General features: G+C 47.4%; 1 protein-coding gene across 1 annotated transcript in view; it reads right to left on the bottom strand.

Annotated features, from left to right (window-relative positions):
• Positions 1–14351: 14351 nt before the first annotated feature.
• BARX2 (BARX homeobox 2) overlaps positions 14352–18346 on the bottom strand; it is a 74832-nt gene continuing 70837 nt past the window's right edge. Inside the window, exon 4 of the mRNA XM_026505403.4 lies at positions 14352–15383. Coding sequence (XP_026361188.2) covers positions 15117–15383 — 267 coding nt within the window. The 3' untranslated portion in view covers positions 14352–15116. The remainder of the gene's footprint in view (positions 15384–18346) is intronic.

The following is an 18346-nucleotide window of genomic DNA, read 5'->3' as shown; positions in this document are numbered from 1 at the left end:
AATAAATAAATAAATAAAATCTTTATAAAAAAAAAAAAAAAAGAAGAGGTGGTGTGTATATATACAATGGAATATTCCAGAGCCATAAAAAAAGAATGAAATCTTGCCATTTGCAATGACATGGATGGAGCTAGAGAATATAACACTAAATGAAATAAATCAGAGAAAGACAAATATCATATGATCTCACTCGTGGAATTTAAGAAACAAAACAAAGGAGCAAAGGAAAAAAAGACAAACCAAGAAACAGACTCTTTTTTTTTAATGATTTTTTATTATATTATGTTAGTCAACATACAGTACATCCCCAGTTTCCGATGTAAGGCTCGATGATTCGTTAGTTGTCAAGAAACAGACTCTTAACTTAGAGAACAAACTGATGGCTCCCAGAGGGGAGGTGGGTGGGGGGATGGGTGAAATAGGTGATGGGGATTAAAAAGTACACTCATGATGAAAAAAAATTTTTTTTAAATCTATTCGAATAAGACAAGAAAACCATGTGAAAAATCAAGAGAGAAAGGGAGAGAGAGAAGGCAGAATCCCAGAATGAGGTCCCTGATGCTCGGTTTGAAGGAAAACCATGGAGGAGAAGCATGAGACTAGGAATATACATGTTGGACCACTGCAGGAACAAGTGAATTTCACGTGCTATGTGATAGAAATTGGGGGAACGTCTGATAAAGCCATTAGCGTACCTTGACTTGCACAAAACTTAAGAGTGCTGCCATCTCAAAAAAAAACCCCACAAAAAACCACTATGATAGATGACATTGGCTTAGCAGTGCGATGAGAAGAGAACTGGGAATGAGGGCTGGGAAAGGTATTTACAATGGCAAAATATTTGGTACCAATTTGCCCGTGCTAACTCAGAAAGCAGCCCCGTGGGTACCGAGCGTAGAGCTCCGAGCGTACAGCTCCGAGCGTACGGCTCCTGATGGCGGGAAAGAACGCACGTGTCAGTGTGCTGGTTACTATGGGCTGCCTTCAATAAATATTCCAAGAAAGAGAGAAACTCAGGAAAGAAATTGAGCTTTCGTAAAGATGAGATTAAAGGCTGTGGCCTTCTCACCCAAGCCTATTAGCACAGCTAGCTTCCAGGGAAAAAATAAGCTTGGTGAGGGAGCAAAGTAACTAAGCAAGGTTGAGAATTATGCTTGGGGAAGAAATCCAGGTATAGTTACTGGCAAGGGCACTGGCTAGAACCACACAGAATGCAAGGCCGGTAAACTTGTAAGCCTATTACGTTACAGAGAAGCCACAAAACCATACTAAAAAAAATCTTTCACTGGTCCAGCTCAAAACAATCCTTGGGCCTCAAAACTTCCACAAGCATGAATTAGGTACCAAGGCTGTACAGGAAGTGATGTCACAACTTCCTTGTCACTTGAATAAAAGGAATTATTTGCCTTCCACTTATCTCCTTCCCTTACCCCCTGTCCCAAGAATATATAAAATTTGAGTTCTGTACAGTAGCTCCCCCCTTTCTGCGGGGGATATATTTCAAGACCTCCAGTAGATTCCTGAAACCACAGGCAGTGCCAAACCCTATATATATACTATGTTTTTTCTTGTACATACATACCCACCTATGGTAAAACTCAATTTACAAGTTAGGCACAGTAAGAGATCCAACAACAAGAAGTAAGAAAAAATAATAATTATAACAATATGCTGTAATAAAAATTATGTAAATGTGGTTTCTTTCTTTCCCTCAAAATATCTTATTATATGTTGTTATATTATTGTTAAACCACATCGAATCAAACACCCCCTGGGGAAGATAGCAACATTAACCTCTGTAGTAATGGGACAGTACAATTAGCTAATAGGAAACGGTAGTTTGCTGCAAAGTGCTAGGATAGAGGTAATATATGAAATAAGGAGCATGAGGGGGTAGAAGGGGTCAAGAATGCTCTCTGGGTTTCTGACCTGTATAACTAGATGGATGATAATGCCACTCACAGAGACACAGCATGATCTACCTTTATTGTCTTTTTTTTTTTTTTCAAGAAGGAAGGAAGACCAAGTTTGGGAGAATAATCATGAGTTTAATTTTAATATGTTGAGTTTACGATGCATTTTTCAGCAACTAAGTATAGAGGTTGAGTAGGCAACTAAATTATATTTGAAGTTGTGGACTTTTATGAGATGGATTGTAGCCAGGCACAGGGGTGCAGGAGCACCTGGTTCTGGGGGGCCCAGGAAGAGCAGGTTCGACCACTTGCTGCTGACAAAATCCACAGGCAGAGAAATGAGTGGTGGCGAAACAAGAAAGGGATTTATTTCAGTGAGTCCAACACAGAAAAAGACAGCTGATTAGCATCTCAAAGACTGTCTCCAAAGTGCTGAAAATACTTCCCGGTTTATATAAGGGAAATGTGGGGCAAAGGTGGGTGGGTAGGCGCAGGTGGACAGGAAAGGTCAAGTCAATCCTTGTCTTGGGGTCAGTTACACAGAGCATGGTGTCTTGCTGGCATGGTGCCCTTATTGCTTGAGGGGGTAGTTTTGGTTCCCATCATGGGATGCTTTGCCGGCAGAATCTTCCGCCTGAGCCAAGAGACCCGCTGGAAAGAAGAACCCAACTAGAAAGTTTAAGGTCCAAATGGAGACAGCTGAAGTCTTCTTTAAGGACCAGGGAGGCAATATAGATTATAGAGAAAATAGTGGTCTGTGTAAAACCTAGAGAGCCGCGAGAATTTACTGGCCTCGAGAGATGAGGATGGGCGTACAAAGGAACCCATGAAAGAGATGTCAAAAGACAGGAGAGTGGAAGAGCATGGTGTCATCAAATCCAGGCAGACAGGATCCGAGAATGAGGGAATGGTCAAACAGGTGGAAAGGCCAAGTAAGCTGAAGGCTGAGAATTGTCCACCAGCTTTAGAGACAGAAAAATCTTAGCTCTTCTTAATTTAGAAAGTGCTTCAGGGCACCTGGCTGCTCAGTGGGAAGAGCATGCTGTTCCTGATCTCGGGGTTGAGAGTTCGAATCCCACATTGGGTATAGAGATTACTTAAGTAAACTTAACAAACAAAAACAAAACCAAAAACCTGCTTCAGTAAAGGGAGAGCAGAAGCTAGATTGGAGGCAACTGAGCAAAGAAATGGAATACAGACAACTCTTCCAGGAAACGTGGCCGGAGGAAGAAAAAGGTCAGTAGCTGATCCTAAAGATATATTTTACAATGTTGCTTGGTTCTTAAAATGGGAGAGTTTATATTTAAATATGTATGAGATAGATTTCTGCTTCTGCCCAATATGGAGTCACAGTGACCAGATTGACCCTCTGTCTGAAGCAACAGCAACCAGATAAAATATATGAAACAAATTATAGGAAACAAGGACAGAGATTGCCCTGAGAGATGGGAAACAAATGAGCCACGCCATAAGATTGCCCCAGTTTATTGCCTTCAGAGAGTTTCCAGGCTGTGGTTCATGGACAGGGAATTCAGGGTTCATGGTTCATGGACAGGGAACACCTGCTAGACTCCCTATCTCCCTTTAAACAGGAAAATCTAAGGCGTTGGGGACACCAAGAAAACTAGAGTTTGCAGGCCAGGGTACCAAAAAAGGAGAACACGGCCCACAGGGAGAATCCTGGAAAGCTGAAGATTGTTCCCTTGAGTGTTTAGCAGAAAGTTATTTACAATAGTATCAGATTATAAAATACTTAGGGATAAATCTGACTAACAATAGGACAAACTTGCACACCAAAAATGACAAAACCTTGCTGAAAGAAATTAAAGAAGACCTAAATAAATGGAAAGGTATGCCTTATTCATGGGTGGGGAGATTAAATATTGTTAAATTGTTGATTCTACCCAAATTAAATGCATTTCCGATCAAAATCTCAGCAGGCTTTTCTGTAGAAATTAACAAGGTGATTCTAACATTCATATGGAAATGCAGAGGACCTGAAACAGCCAAATGAATTTTGCAAAAGAAGAAAAAAAACTTGGAAGGTGAATGCCAGCTGATTTCCAGACTTATTATAAAGCTATTGTAGTTAATATAGTCTGGTATTAGTATAAAGATAGAAAATAGATCAATGAAAAAGCATAGCGAGTTCAGACGTATGTGAGTGAATCTAGACATAGACAACTGTTTTTTGACAAAAAAAATAATAAAACAAATCTAACTCACTTATAATTTTTTCAATATGGCTATGAAAATATTGGCTATCCACATGCAAAGAGAGAGAAAGGAAGATGAAAGAAATGACAAAGAACTTTGATCCATTCTTCACATTTTACACAAAAATTGACCTAAAGGTAAAAATCTAAAATGAGGGGCGCCTGGTGGCTCAGTCAGTTAAGCATCTGCCCATGGCTCAGGTCATGATCTCAGGGTCCTGGGATCGAGTCCCAAATCAGGCTCCCTGCTCAGCGGGGAGTCTGCTTCTCCCTCTCCCTCTGCTGCTCCCCCTGCTTGGGCTTGCTCTCTCTCTCTGTGTCAAATAAATAAAATCTTAAAAAAAAAAAAAAACCTAAAACTAAGAATTTTGGATGAAAGCCAGACAAAAGCATATGAATTGAAACCATCAATATGAGCTGATAGGAGATGTAGCCATCTCTCTAAATCTTCAGAAGACACCAACTAATCCCCAGCGACAGAAGGCAGGTCTGGGGTCGCCTGGGGAAGTGGGGCAGGAGGAGATCAGCAAGGCACATGTGGAAATGTTTTTTGGTGGTGGATTTGGTTACTATCTTGATTGTGGTCATGGTTTCACATGTATATACATGTGTCAGACTTGTCAAATTACTCACTTTAGGTGAAGTGTATTGCATGTCAATTGTGCTTGAGTAAAAATATTTAAAATGATACTTATGTGATAGATACAGAGATTGAAGAGTTGAGAAATGAGAAGGTATAACCTATGTGATAAGCTTCCAAAAGTTGGAGGTAGGCATTGAAAACACAGGTCAGAGAAGTAATCGTGCACAAATGTAAGGACACTTCTTCAGTAATAAGAGGAAGAAAAGAGAGACTGGGGACAACGGTAGAGGTTCGTGGCTTTGGTAGCAAGGTGTTGAGGGGGTCCCATCTACTGGCTTCTTTTTTCAGTGGAAAGTGGGAAGTATCATTGCAGATGCAACACAAGGTGTCTAGTGAAAAGAAGGGTGCCTGGGTGGCTCTGCCAGTGGACTGCCTGTCTCATGATTTCAGCTCAGGTCATGATCTCAGGGTCGTGAGATCGAGCCCCGCATCCGGCTCCACGCTCAACGTGGAGTCGGCTTCAGATTCTCTCCCCCCCGCCCCTCCCACTCAGGCTCTCTCTCTCTCTCAAATAATACATAAACACATCTTTAAGAAAGAAGAATGGAAGTCGGCATCTGAGAATGGTTGTAGGGGAAACGGCTGAACTAAGAATGGGAAGCATGGAAAGTTGTGATCAGAGTAAAATGTTTCAAGTAGTCGTTTCCCAGGTAGGTAAGTCTGGGAGGGTGACGAGGTTCACGGCGTGATTGTTGAGGTAGGACATTGAGGGGGACTTGGTTGGGGGAAGTGAAGAAAGCCCATTCAGATGCGTTATTGGGGGAATTGTCTGGATTTTGCTGATCCCTCCACTGGAGAATCATTTAACATGTCCCCTGTCCGTTTATTTCCTATAAAATTGCTATCTTGACGTAGGAGCTGGATCACGTTCAGATTCAATTATTTTTTCCTTTGCAAGACTCACTCATAGGTAGTGGTGTGTACTTTAATCAGGATACACATACTGCCTGCTTGTGGCTCTTTCTGTAATACAAGCACATGCACTGGTGATCTCCACCTGATTCATTCATTCCATGAGGCTCTGAATGGTGACATTGAAATCAATCATTCCTTGTTCACTTACTATTTTTTCAAAAGAGAAACTTCCCTCATCAGTTATTTCATTACCTGGGGGCACAGTTCATAGAAGGTAGATGCTTGATGCTTTCCCTTTATTTAGTAGTTTTCAAAATCATAAATTGGTTTCCTAGCCTCCCTTCAAAGGTGATGGATTCGTTTTATTTTTTAAACTCTGGACACATGGATGTATACATATTTGATGTACTTCAATCCATTGCAATTATTATTCTTACTGACATTCGCATGGCCCCAGTTTTAGTCGGGGGAAGCTTCTTCAAGTAAGCTCCGATGGCCCTTCTATTCTTTTGACGCGATCTAGCAACGTTTGATAGCTTCGCTGCCTTCTAGCCCAAGCCGTTCCAAACCAACCTTACGCAATTTCTGCCCTTGACCTGGAATGAGTCATTTCCAAGGAGTCCCTGTTCCTTTTAGTGGAAAATAAAATTTCGAGATCATCACCTAGGTGCCAGAAGTTTCCACTGCCCCTGGGCTGACCATTGCTCTTGGTCTCTTCCAAAGGCAGAGCTAGAAAACACTTTTTTAAAAAAGCTAATATACATCATGAGTTCATACTGATGACAATATCTTTAATATTCATGGAAACAATATGTCCCATTAGCCAATAAATTGGAGGTGAGAAAAAAAGAGAAGGGGAACCTACAGACAAAAAAAGAGACTTAGGGACACACTAGCTCTTAAGCTCAGACTCCTGCTTCTATGCTAGAAAGGTAAAGAGCTGGGCATTTCCCTTCCTATAGTTCCATTCACCAAAAGAGAGTCAGACTCTTTTAGCTACAAGATGACCCCCAAATAACTCTGAATTAGAACCTTCCTTTAGCATGTGTAAAATAATATGTAAAAACGGAAAAGATCCATTTTGAGCACGTATTTATAAATCTTGCAAGATGTAAAATATAAGGTGAATTGAACCCTGGAGACTCGGGTGAACTAAACTCACAAAAATTCTCTTATGCTACTTCCGTAAATACCTTTTTCCCCACCGTCGTGAATTCAAACTAGCTGCTTCGGGAGCATATTCTCTATCAGCTGGTGTTTTAAATAGTTAGAACCTGACAGTCGAAAACCAGTTTGATTCTGGAAAGTAAGTCTTGTATAGCTGCCTCTGTGTGCAGAAGCCTTTTTTTTTTTTTTTTTTTAAGAAATATGCACTCATTGAATTGATTGTCATGACCACACACGTGTTTCGGGGTCCAAACAGACACAACGGCCTCGATTATTTAATAAAAGCCAATGTTTGCCATCCTTAGAAAGCAATACAAAACAACCAGCTCCAACACATCTCGAGCTTTTGCATGCGTGCATGAACCCCACTTCTTGCTTCATATTTGCATGCTGAACATCTGCTTTGATTGTACATCGTATCTGTGTAACTATGCTGTGATTCATAGTGACTTTCTCGCATGGAATTTCTTTGCATTGCGCACAAACTTCAAATAAAAAAAAAAAATTGGCTGACAGGGAAGCCGAGAAGAAGAGAAGGAGGATGGCAAGGAGCAGGAAAAGGAGGACTGGCTCTAGGGTCTCTGAGGGGTGGAAGCATGATGAGCTGGGGCCAGGACCAGGGGTCCAACGCTGGCTTTGACCTCCGAGGTCACTCCAAGAGCCGCTGAGAAAGAGCCGCGTCCGCGTTCAGAGCTAGAACAGAGGACTCAGCATTCCAAGCAGCTTCCACCCGGCATCCTCAAGCTTCTACTTGTGCCGCTCCCGTTCCGGGATGGGAGCCAACATCCTCTAGCCCTGCTTGCCATTCCGGAGTAAGGATGCTGTCCTGTGAGCGTGCTCCCGACGGGACCCCCCTCCTCCGAGCTTCCTCCTGGGACCAGCATCCTTTTCCAAAGTCACTGCCAATGACAACACCGTACAAGGACTATTCCCAAGCCCCCGGATCCACAACAGAAAAGCTGGCAAGGGCTGGGACTGGTTGCTGGTCCGAGTGGGTAGATGGAGGGCTTGATCATTCACATCGGAGGGGCAGACCGAGGTCTCTCGAGGTCATGCTGTGAAAGATACTCCGGGTTACAACAGTGGGAGAGCAGGGGGCAAAGGCACCTGCTGGGGAAGCTGAGCGACAAAGGGCTCTACCTACCTCCATCCTCTGCCCTGAGATCAGGCTCAGTCAACTCGGCCTCGGGAGCAGTAAGACCGGCCCAGTTCAGGGATGAGCAGTCCTCCCAGCTGTGTTGGGCAACTCTGTGCGGTGATTTAGCTCACACGTTGTCCCAGCTTCCCCGCGTCTGAAGCGAGGCTGGTAATAGTGCCTCCCTCACAGGGCTACCGACATGATGCAGGGCGCTGATGTGACTCTAGCCCTTGGGACCCGGCCGGGCACGTAGTCAGAGTGCGTGAAGACACCACCCCAGAGTCTCGCTGCTTCCAGCGGAGCTCCGTGTGTGTGTGTGTGTGTGTGTGTGTGTGTGTGTGTGTGTGTGTCTCCAGGTGCTTGGGAAGAAATGCCACGGGAAGGAGGGAAGCCCTGGCAGGACCAAGAGGGCTTGGATCAAGGACATTGTCTACGGTTCCCAAAACGGCAGGGGCTCAGCCTGACGTGCCTTGAGGTTCTTGGCAACCATTTTGAGCAGGTGCACGGCGGCCACTCAGCCCGCCCCAAGCGGTGTGCTCTCAGGAGCCGAGACAAAGGATGAACTCTAGACCCCAGAGTCCTGCGGGAGAGATGACACACGTCTTGACGGACAGGGTGAACTCAAGTCAACTCCGAGGGCCCCGGCTACATTCTTGAGCTCCAGGAGAGGCCGTGGTTTAGGTTTCGGTTGTTCTTGGCCTCCTCGCTGACCTGGGGCACTATTTCCTCCTCCTCTCCCCCATGCCTCCCCACCTGCTTTTTAAAAAATGTTTAAAGGGTTTTGTCAGTGAATGATCTTATTCATAAAGCAGGCGTGATGACAGTTTGCAGAGCTAAATGGGCACTTAACTGCGTGTCTAATAAATCTGCAACAAAAATAAACAGAAGGGAAGCGGGTTGGGGAAAGAAAGGAGGTCAGGTATGAAAGGAGCCTGTCACAGTGATTTACCACTGCCCCCCTCAGCAGGCAGCGTCCGCTCGGTCCCCGCCTGGCCTCCGTCGACCTGGAGATCCGAGAGGCTGACAGAGAGCCCTGGGTGGAGGCCATTCCAGAGCACGGCCGGGTGGACACAGCCGGGGTGCGGGTGGGAGACGACGCAGGAAAGGCCACTGCACCTACTGCCCATGGGTGAGGCAAGCGCCCAACACAAGGAGCCAAAGGTGGGCTGGAGTCGAACCTCCTTCCTCTGGGCATCTGAGCCCAGATCGCAGATGGCATGATCAGCAGCTTTCTGCCTGCCCCAAACCACCCAGGATTTGGGTGGCAATCTCTGGGACTAGAGGCATAGTCAGGTGAAACTAGCAAACACCTGTTGTCCCGGTGTTAATCACCCTCCCAGGTGAACAAGGGGCCTACTTAAAACATTAACCCTCCCTTAGGGGGCCCAGCCTGCTGCATGACAAGCCGGGGGATGTACTGTCCATAAATCACCTTGCTGTTCTGAAAGAACCATCTCGCAGGGGAGGGCAGGTGTAAACACCTCACAAACCTAGCTGGAATCCCTGCCGCTCCTCCAAACTCAGTCAAGTGGTTGTTTCTCTGGCAAGAGGTTAGCGTATTTGAGGGTGGGGCTGTATTATCCGCCCCACCCCCCCGCCAGCCTCCCCCACCCCCACTCCAGCACAGTGCTGGGCACAAGACAGGTGCTCAGGAACCACCGGTGGGTCTGAATGGTGGCTACTGCTGCTTCTGGTGGGAGAAGCCTGCAGCGCTCGGCTTCCTGAGGGCGCAGGACGAGTGCACAGGCCTGCCCCCCAGCCGGCTGGGGGGGGGGGTCCCCTCTCCCTGTTTCCCCCTCTGTGGGTGGAAAGGACATTTCTGGCTACTGCCCATCCCAAGATTTTAGACTTGTTTACAGTCCTCAAAGCCGAGCCTCAGGGTACACTGGCTCTCCCAGCCATACTTGAGGGTGAATTCACCTCCCTTCAGCCACTTCCTATCACCTCATGAATCAGGTCTAACAACCTCACCAACCCACCACCAGCTACCAAATATGATTTTGGTATGGACAGGATGTTAATTTTTGTTTTGGACAAACGTCTTAGTAGGCGTTGTCTTCCCCCCAGCCTGCCCCCTGCTACACTGCCTGTGATCTTGAGGAGAAGTCTTCTGAGGGCATCTTCTTCAGGGCCCTGTCAGTACTTTTTCCAAAAGGAATTAGCAAAATGGAGGGGGAGTGGGGGGATTGAGCCTTGGCCATGAGGGTCTTCGAGTGTGGGATCCTCATCATCCTTTGCCTTCCTCGGCCCTGGGGAAATGGGCCCAGCCTTGCTTCCCTTGGGTGATGGGAATGTTTTTGCAGACAACAGAGATCTTTTGCTCTGCCTTCTCTCTTGTCTCTGAAAAGTGCTGGCAGCCCCAAGCCCTGTAGCCAATGAGTGTGGCGCTAACCATGGCCCATGACCAGGAGAGTTGCTTCATGATTTGGGGCCTCAAGGCTTCGTGACAGTGGCCTGCACCCACCAGACTGCTGAGAACTCAAAACCTCTGGGCCTCCAAGAAAGATGTCAACAGGAGACCAGGAGCATGCAGCTCCTCTCATTACCTACCTGTGGGCCTTCGGAGCCCTGAGTGTAGAGACAGGACTCAGAACACATAAACTGAAAAACAGCCTCAAGGAATTTAGGCTCTTAATAGGGAAACAAAACTAATCCGTCCTCTTTGGAAAGATGGCAGGCCCATGGCGTTAATGACAAAAGGTACATTAAGAGGAAGAGGTGGAGGGGAATTAACAGGTTAGACTGGAGAGGAGGTGAGGTTAATAAGGAACAGGAAGAGGTGGCTGAGAAGGGTAAAGGAGAGGGGGGCAAAGGCAGGTCGGAGAGAGGACGCAGTCTCCTGGGCATGGAGCAGGATGGGGTGCAGCCCCTCGGAGTGCGACTGAGAGAGAGAGAGGAAGGAGGCGTCTCCCGTGAAAGATGCACTACCAGGCGACACAAGGGAGAAGAGAGGAGCGAAGGGGGTGAGGGGGTGCCTATCCAGACAAAGAGCCCCAGCAGCTCCTCAGGGCTTTAGGCAAACAAGCAACTCAGTGCAAAGAAATCCTGAGAAACGAGTTTGCTTTTTTTTTTTTTTGTTTTTTTTGTTTGCAAAGCACATGTCAACCCTCTAACCCCATAGTTCCTGCCCGTCACAGGTCCTTCAGAGGTGATAGGGGGCGAGAGTTAGGCACCTCCAGAAAATGGCGGAAGATCAGGCAGTGACCTAATGGCCGGTCCAAGCAGGGGAGAGATGGGGGAGGACCCCTTGGGACACGCTTTAATCTGGTCCTGCTCCTTTTCTGCTGAGTGGACAACACGTGACCAGGCTGACAAAGCACAGCCCACGGAGGAAAGCGCTTTATGTTGTGTGGCCCAGCCCAGGGAGTGGGGCAGGTGGCATGAAGTTGAAAGGTCGTGAGGAGGACAGGGCACTCTAAGCGCCTGGGGAAGGGAAGAGGGGCTCACAGAGGTCCCCAGACCCCTTCTCGCAGGCAGCTTTCGAACTGACTCGTCTCTGAGAAAAACGTAAAACCAGCCTGGTGAGGGCTGGTGTCTGATGGATCTGTTCAGACTGGTTTGAGGACTCCAGGCTCCCAGCAGGAGACCCGTTGGCTTATTGTTTGCATCCAGCTAGGGCTGAGGGTTGTGTCTCAACCAACCCTCGTAGACTGGGGAGAAGCAAGTCAGAGGGTACGGTGACCCAGAACACAAACCCATTGTTAGGCGCGCACACTTGGCCGCTTACTGAGGGCCTAGAACCTGCTCCAGGAATCCTTGCTGATGTAAAAGATGCAGGGGGGTAGGGCCTGGGTGGCTCAGCTGGTTAAGCAGCTGAAGGCAGTCATGATCCTGGGGTCCTGGGATCGAGTCCTGCATCGGGCTCCCGGCTCCTCGGGGGGGCCTGCTTTTCCCTCTCCCTCTGCCTGCCACTCCCCTGCTTGTGCTCTCTCCCTCTCTGTCAAAAAAATAAATAAAATCTTAAAATAAATAGATAGATAGATGATAGATAGATAGAAAGAAGTGGTGGGAGCAGAGGCCATGGCCCCTGGTGGCCTCACCTTCTGTAGCCAGAAAAGCCCCCCCCCCAATCCCCACCTAGGACAAAGCTGACAGTGGGGCAGACTGCTGCTGACAGCCCCCCACCCTCCCCACCGCCCTGCCACCTTGGGAGGGACAGTGTGCTAGCACTCACCTTGAAGGTCCCTGCAGGGAACCTGACCCCATGGTTCTCAGCATGGCTTTTGACCAGCTACCTGACCCAGGGAGAGCCAACTTAACCTCTCCTGGTTAACAGGCTTCCTATAACACTGGAAGAAACAGCTCATTTCACAGCCCGGGGGCGGGGGCATCAGCTAAAAGTGCTCATAAAAGCGTTCTCCGATGCTCAGAGCAGAGACACTGCAAAAAAAAAAGGGGAGGGTGCGAGGTCTCTGTGGCCGGCTTCCCTGTGTGGACAGTTGGCTTCGGCTCTCTCCCTTCTTCTGGAAAACTTCAGAAAGCCTCAAGTGACCAGACCCTGCAATAAGACCCTGAACCCTCACGCGGTCACCATCCTGGATGCCAGACAAGGGAGGGAATGCTTTTGTTTAGCAAGGCCAACAAAGGTAGAGGACTCTGGGAGAGTGAAGGTCCAGAGAGAGGCCTCCTAGAAAGCGGCCAAGAAAGCGAGCAGACCGGGCTTGGTGCAGGGAAACCCTGGGGTCAGAGGTCCCTGAATAACCCTGCTCTAGACTTCACCGAACAAGACCTCCTGTTCACAACACAGAGATGCCCTGTGGAGCTGGGTTTCTGGGGGCCATCACATATCTTGGGAAGTAGAGGGAAAAGGGAAAGGTGGAGGGCGAGCCAGGCTCGGCGAGGAGTCAATGCCCACTCACATTCCCAAAGCCCAACCCTGACCCCTCTTGGAGTCCCAGGGCAAGGCTGCTCAGAGCTGAGACCAGAGGACAAGCCCAGGCCTCCCAAGCGGAGGTGACCTCGGGCTCGGGGCTTCCAAAACAGCAGGAAAGATCAGGGCAGGTCTGAGACCATGCACTGAAATACCTCCAACCCCTGGAAACACTACAGATGACAGGCCAAGGCCTGATGGCTGCAAGTCAGAAACAGTGCCCAGAACCCGAACTCAGGAAAACTGTGCGTGTGACAACAGTCACTGTCAGACACCTCAGAAGAAGATGGTACGAGAGCCCACGACAAGAGACTGAAAACCACCACAAGGAAACAGCAGCCAAATGAAAAGTCCTTCTGGGATGGGGCTGAGCAGGACAGAGCGGCTCCTTAGGAGTGAGCCCAGATTGGCACAGACCCACCTGCGTACTGTGGCCAGGGGTACACTCGGGCTCATGGGACACCGCTCGGTAGGCAGATCATAAAACTGGCCTTGGGGGGGAGGGTGCTAGAGGGGCGGGAGGCAGCTCTCTGCCCGCACAGCCCCAGAAACCTCGCACACAGCTGGGTGTGGTCTGCTCATACTGGTTCTGGAGGCCAAATCCTTAGCTCCTTTGTTCACGAGAGGTAAAAAAAAGACCGGCTTTCTTTTTGCTGATCTCAATAGCAAAGGGAATGAAGGCGCTGCCCGGCCAAGTCAAAACGGCAGTCACTCTGATTGGCAGTGTTAATGGAGGGAAGCCGGCAGCCCGATTGTTGAAAACAAGCAGATCATCCCTGTGTAACTTTCCAAAGAATGACATGAGTTGTTTTGCAGAACTAGCAGCAGGTTTTGCTCCCTAGTTGTAGCCATTAGGAAAGCCCGGTGGATGTTTCCCGAACCCACAACTGGGCAGACGTACCGCACGATCGATACTTTCCAGTGGGCAGGATAGGCGCTCTGCCCCACGGGACATCGGTGCTGAGAAAGAGGAGCTCTATGGGCTCCGGCCTCGGGCCGGTGGGCACCACCATCAGACAAGAAAGGGTCAGAGTTCCTGCTTGAGCAAGTCTGGACCCTCCCTCTTTGTTGGTCTTCCTGAAAGTGGGACATTGTTTTAAATTTAAAATCACAGAGCACCTCTAGCCAAGAAGCTCGCAAATCTTTTGTTACAAGTTGCAGAGCCCATCATCCAAATGGATACTTAATAAAGAAAGATAAACAAGCCATAAAAATAAGGTTACCTATGCTGGATGGGGGAGGGGGGAGGGGGGAGGGGGGGGAGAAGCATGACTTCTTTTTGTTTGACTTTTGAAGCACATACATTTATTGCCTCTTCCAAAAAGTAAAGCCGTATTTAAAGCTGGAAGCCCACAAGGGAAAGTGGCTGAGAGCAGAGCCGCTCTGGCAGAAGGCGGTGGGAGGGGTGGTGGGCAGAGACCAATCTTTTATTTTATAGCGGGGGAAATTAAAGCCCAGGGAGCCGGGCTCTCTCTCTGGGTCTTTCCAGAAGACGTATTCAGACAGGGCTAAATATACTCCCCAGAAGACACAGAACACCCAATCCTTTCGAAAGATTTATTTTTAATTAAAAAATAAAAGTTATCTTAACATATCTGCTTTGCAGTTTCAGGGACGGCAACTCAATAAAGCAAGAAAACCAAGGCTTTCCGGTTCTTGGGTCACCTCGCCGTCTTATAATGGGTACAAAGGCACACGTGTCTTCAAAACGAACTTTATTCAGAAACAATTCTAGTAACTCAGAACTCGCTTCCCCCAACTCTTCTTTGCCCACCCTCACCGGCCCCCCACCCCCCCCCCAAAAAAAACAACCAAAAACATTAAATTCTCTTTTAAAACGACAGAAATAAGTGCTGAGTCAGCAAGGAAGCCAGGCCTGCTGCCCAAGCTCCTCTATGATCTCTCTGCTTTGATGACTGGCTGCCCAGGGGCTGGCAGGGAGCGAGCTGGGGCCATCCTCCACCCTCCACCGTGCCAGCCCAGGACAGGGGGCTGGGCATGCGGGCAGGGTTCTGGTACCCAGCCCCCCCCCCCGCCCTCACCCCCGTGGGGGCAGGCAGTTCCAAGGCACTGTCTCCCTTCGTTAAGGGCATCCCGTGGCTAAAGCAGCCTTTCAGGAAGAGAAAGGCCTAAGGCAAGCAAGTCTTCGTCAAATGCTTGTGATGAAAACCACTGAGACCCGTGGGGGTTGGGAGACGTGGATCTCTTCTCCCCAAGTTTACCAGGCTTTGGGAAGCGGATCTCTCTCTATTCTCCCTGACTTCCCTCTTTCCATTCCTCCCCAGCTCCCCCTTCCCCCCAGAGAGTTTTTATTTTAGCTTGATGGTGGGGGTTCCGAAGAGGCTACTGGCAACTCCTGGGGCTGGCCGGGGGGCTCTGCCACCTCTAAGGGGACATCGCATGCTTTTGGTTCCTGTGGGTCACAGAGCTCCTCCTGTCTCTGGGAGGGTGCAAGGTGCTCCTGGCTCTGGGCCTGGCTGTTCATCTTCTCTTCAGCTTCAATCTCTTCCGAGGTGGGGATGGAGTTCTTCTTCGGACGACCTTTGGGTTTTGTGGGTGCTTCCTGTCCACCTTTAAGAACCTACGTGGGAGAAAAAGTAGTCATTAAGTCTAATACATAACTCCCTCCCTCCACTTTCCCTCTCAACAGTGTCTATACCTTTCCTTCCCAGCAGTGATAGTCTGGCAAAAGGTATTTTCAACCCATCACCTCTAGAGTTTAAAGACATCTTCATTCTTTATTATTATTATTATTATTATTATTATTTTAGAGTGACTTTTTAAAAAAGATTTTATTTATTTATTTGAAAGAGAGAAAGAGAGAGAAAGAGAGAACGAGTGCTAGCATGAGTCAGGGGGAGGCAGAGGGAGAGGGAGAAGAAGACTCCCCACTGAGCAGGGAGCCCCATGTGGGGGCTCCATCCCAAGATCCCAAGATCATGACCTGAGCCAAAGTCAGACGCTTAACTGACTGAGCCACCCAGGCGTCCCAAGATACCTTCATTCCTTAAATGTTCAATGTACTTTCAGTGAGTATCACATATTTCGGCTTTCAATAAAATGATCACAAACACATTACAAAATCCAACTTCAACAGTAAGGAAAGAAATAAAAATTAAAAATATTAATGCAATATCTATCAAGTCTACAAGTTAAAAAGACAATATTTGTAGCAAGCGGGAAAATAAACACTCTAGTGTGGAAATGTAATTGGTACAACCTTCCCAAAAGGCAATCTGAGAATTCGAATCGAAAGTCTTACAATGTGCATACTCTGACACAGAAATCCCATTTCTTTTTTTTTTTTTTAAAGATTTTATTTATTTATTCGACAGAGATAGAGACAGCCAGCGAGAGAGGGAACACAAGCAGGGGGAGTGGGAGAGGAAGAAGAAGGCTCATAGCGGAGGAGCCTGATGTGGGGCTCGATCCCATCACGCCGGGATCCGAAGGCAGACGCTTAACCGCTGTGCCACCCAGGCGCCCCAGAAATCCCACTTCTAATAATTTAGCCTAAGTAAGTCATCAAAGACTGAGATAAAGATTGATTTGCAAAAACATTCATCAAAAAATTGGTTATAACAGCAAAAATTGGGGGGGAATACTCTAAACTTTTGCTCTACAATTGGGTACATAATTATAGTATATCCCAAAGAAAGAACACTTGATAACCATTACAATCATCATATAGGAGAATGTTTAATGCCATGGGAAATATCATTAATGTACTTTTGTGGAAAACCGGTTATGAACCAGCATAATCCAATCTGGAGGACAACCAACCTATTTCCAGTGTCAGGATCATGGAGAATTTTTATATTTTTTCTTTAGGGTTTTTGTTTTTTGTTGTTGTTGTTGTTGTTGTTGTTGTTGTTTTTTGTATGCTCTCATTTTTTTTGGTATAAGGATCGTGGGTAAGTATTTCTGTAATCAGAAAAAATGTTATAAGGAATATACAACAGAATGGTTCAAAGACGGAGCAGAGAAGAGAACGTTCTAGCTAGCTTTGAAAGTCGAGTAACTAAGTTAAATTCGAACTCTGCTCCTTAGCAGCTGCGTCTTCGGGAGCGTTCTTCAAAGACTGAGCCTCAGTTTCCTAGTCTGCAAAACCGAGATGATAATACCTCATCCCACAGGGTGATAACGAGGATAGGACGAGCAGCAGACATAATGTATACAAGACAGCAAGAACTCCTCCTGCTCGGCAGAACAGGCCTCCCACCCCCCTCGCCTGGTGAACTCAGCTTAGAGAGCGCTCCTCCGGGGAGCCTCCCCTGACCTCCCAGGTCCACATCAGAGGCCCTCCAACGTGTGCACGATGAGCTCTTACACTTCCTCCACTAGAGCACTTTGCACAAACCACCGTCCCTGCATGTTTACTTGCCTGCCCCTCCCACTCAGCCCCTGCACAGAGCAGCAGGCATTCAACGACTGGGATTGAACAACGAGCCTCTCCCTGGAGGTGAAGAAAGAGAACAAAGCAAGCAAAGGAACAGTGCCCCAAACAGCCTCTGCTGATCTCGAAGGACTTGCACATTTATTATCCCAACGTGTGATGTCCACGAGAATACCGTGACTTACGAAGGGAGAGCTTTATAAATATGTGTATGTTACTTTAGAATATCACAGACAGTCCCTTCTTCCACTGGCTCTGAACTCTGAATTGGTGTTGTGGTGGCTTTTCTGGGCAGCTAGTGAGAAGGGCTTCAGGAGGACCTGGATTAGCACAGATAATTAGGAGTGAACTTATATTTGCTACTTACGTAACCCGCTTACTCTTACCTTCCGTAGTTGAACAGAGGTTCCTTGAAGGTACACCCTGCATCTATCCCTTGCCTCATGCTCCAGACAACTAACTTTGAACTAACTCTATGCAGTCATTAAATACTTGTCAGTTACACCTCTTTCCTTCGAGAGGCATGGGACCTCTGGGTGCTGCACTGTAGGAACGAGGGCAGTAACTCAATAGGCGGTGTAAGTTCTTTTTTTAAACAGCTTTATTGAGCTATAATTCACATACCATATACTTCATCCATTCATAGTGACAATTTAGTGATTTTTGCTACAGTCAGAATTGTACGACTATCACCAGAATCCAATTTTAGAACATTTTCATCACCCCCAAAAAGAAACCCGGTATCCACTAACAGCCACTGGTATTTTGTCCCAGGCCCCGTCCCCCAACCCTAGACAACCGCTCAGCTGCGTAGAGATTTGTCTATTCTGGCCATTTCATAGGAACTGAGTTATACAGTATGACATCCTTTGTGACTGGCTTCTTTTCACTCAGCATGATGCTGTCAAGGGTCATCCATGCTATTGTCTATATCGATATTTCAATTCCTTTTAATGGCCAACCAACAGCCATTGTAGGAATACAATACATCCCACTTACCCATTCATCAGCTGACAGACACTTGGCTTGCTGCTACCTTTTGGCTGTTGTGAAGAGTGCTGCTATGCAGGGGAATATAGAAACATCTGTTCACTTCTTTTGGGTGTATCCCTACAACTGGAATTGCTGGGTCATATGGTAACTCTATT

The sequence above is a fragment of the Ursus arctos genome, unplaced genomic scaffold, assembly GCF_023065955.2.
Source record: "Ursus arctos isolate Adak ecotype North America unplaced genomic scaffold, UrsArc2.0 scaffold_22, whole genome shotgun sequence".
In the NCBI taxonomy this organism is placed as follows: domain Eukaryota; kingdom Metazoa; phylum Chordata; class Mammalia; order Carnivora; family Ursidae; genus Ursus; species Ursus arctos.
Note: the sequence above shows the minus strand (reverse complement) of the source record. Positions and strands in the feature narration are given on the sequence as shown.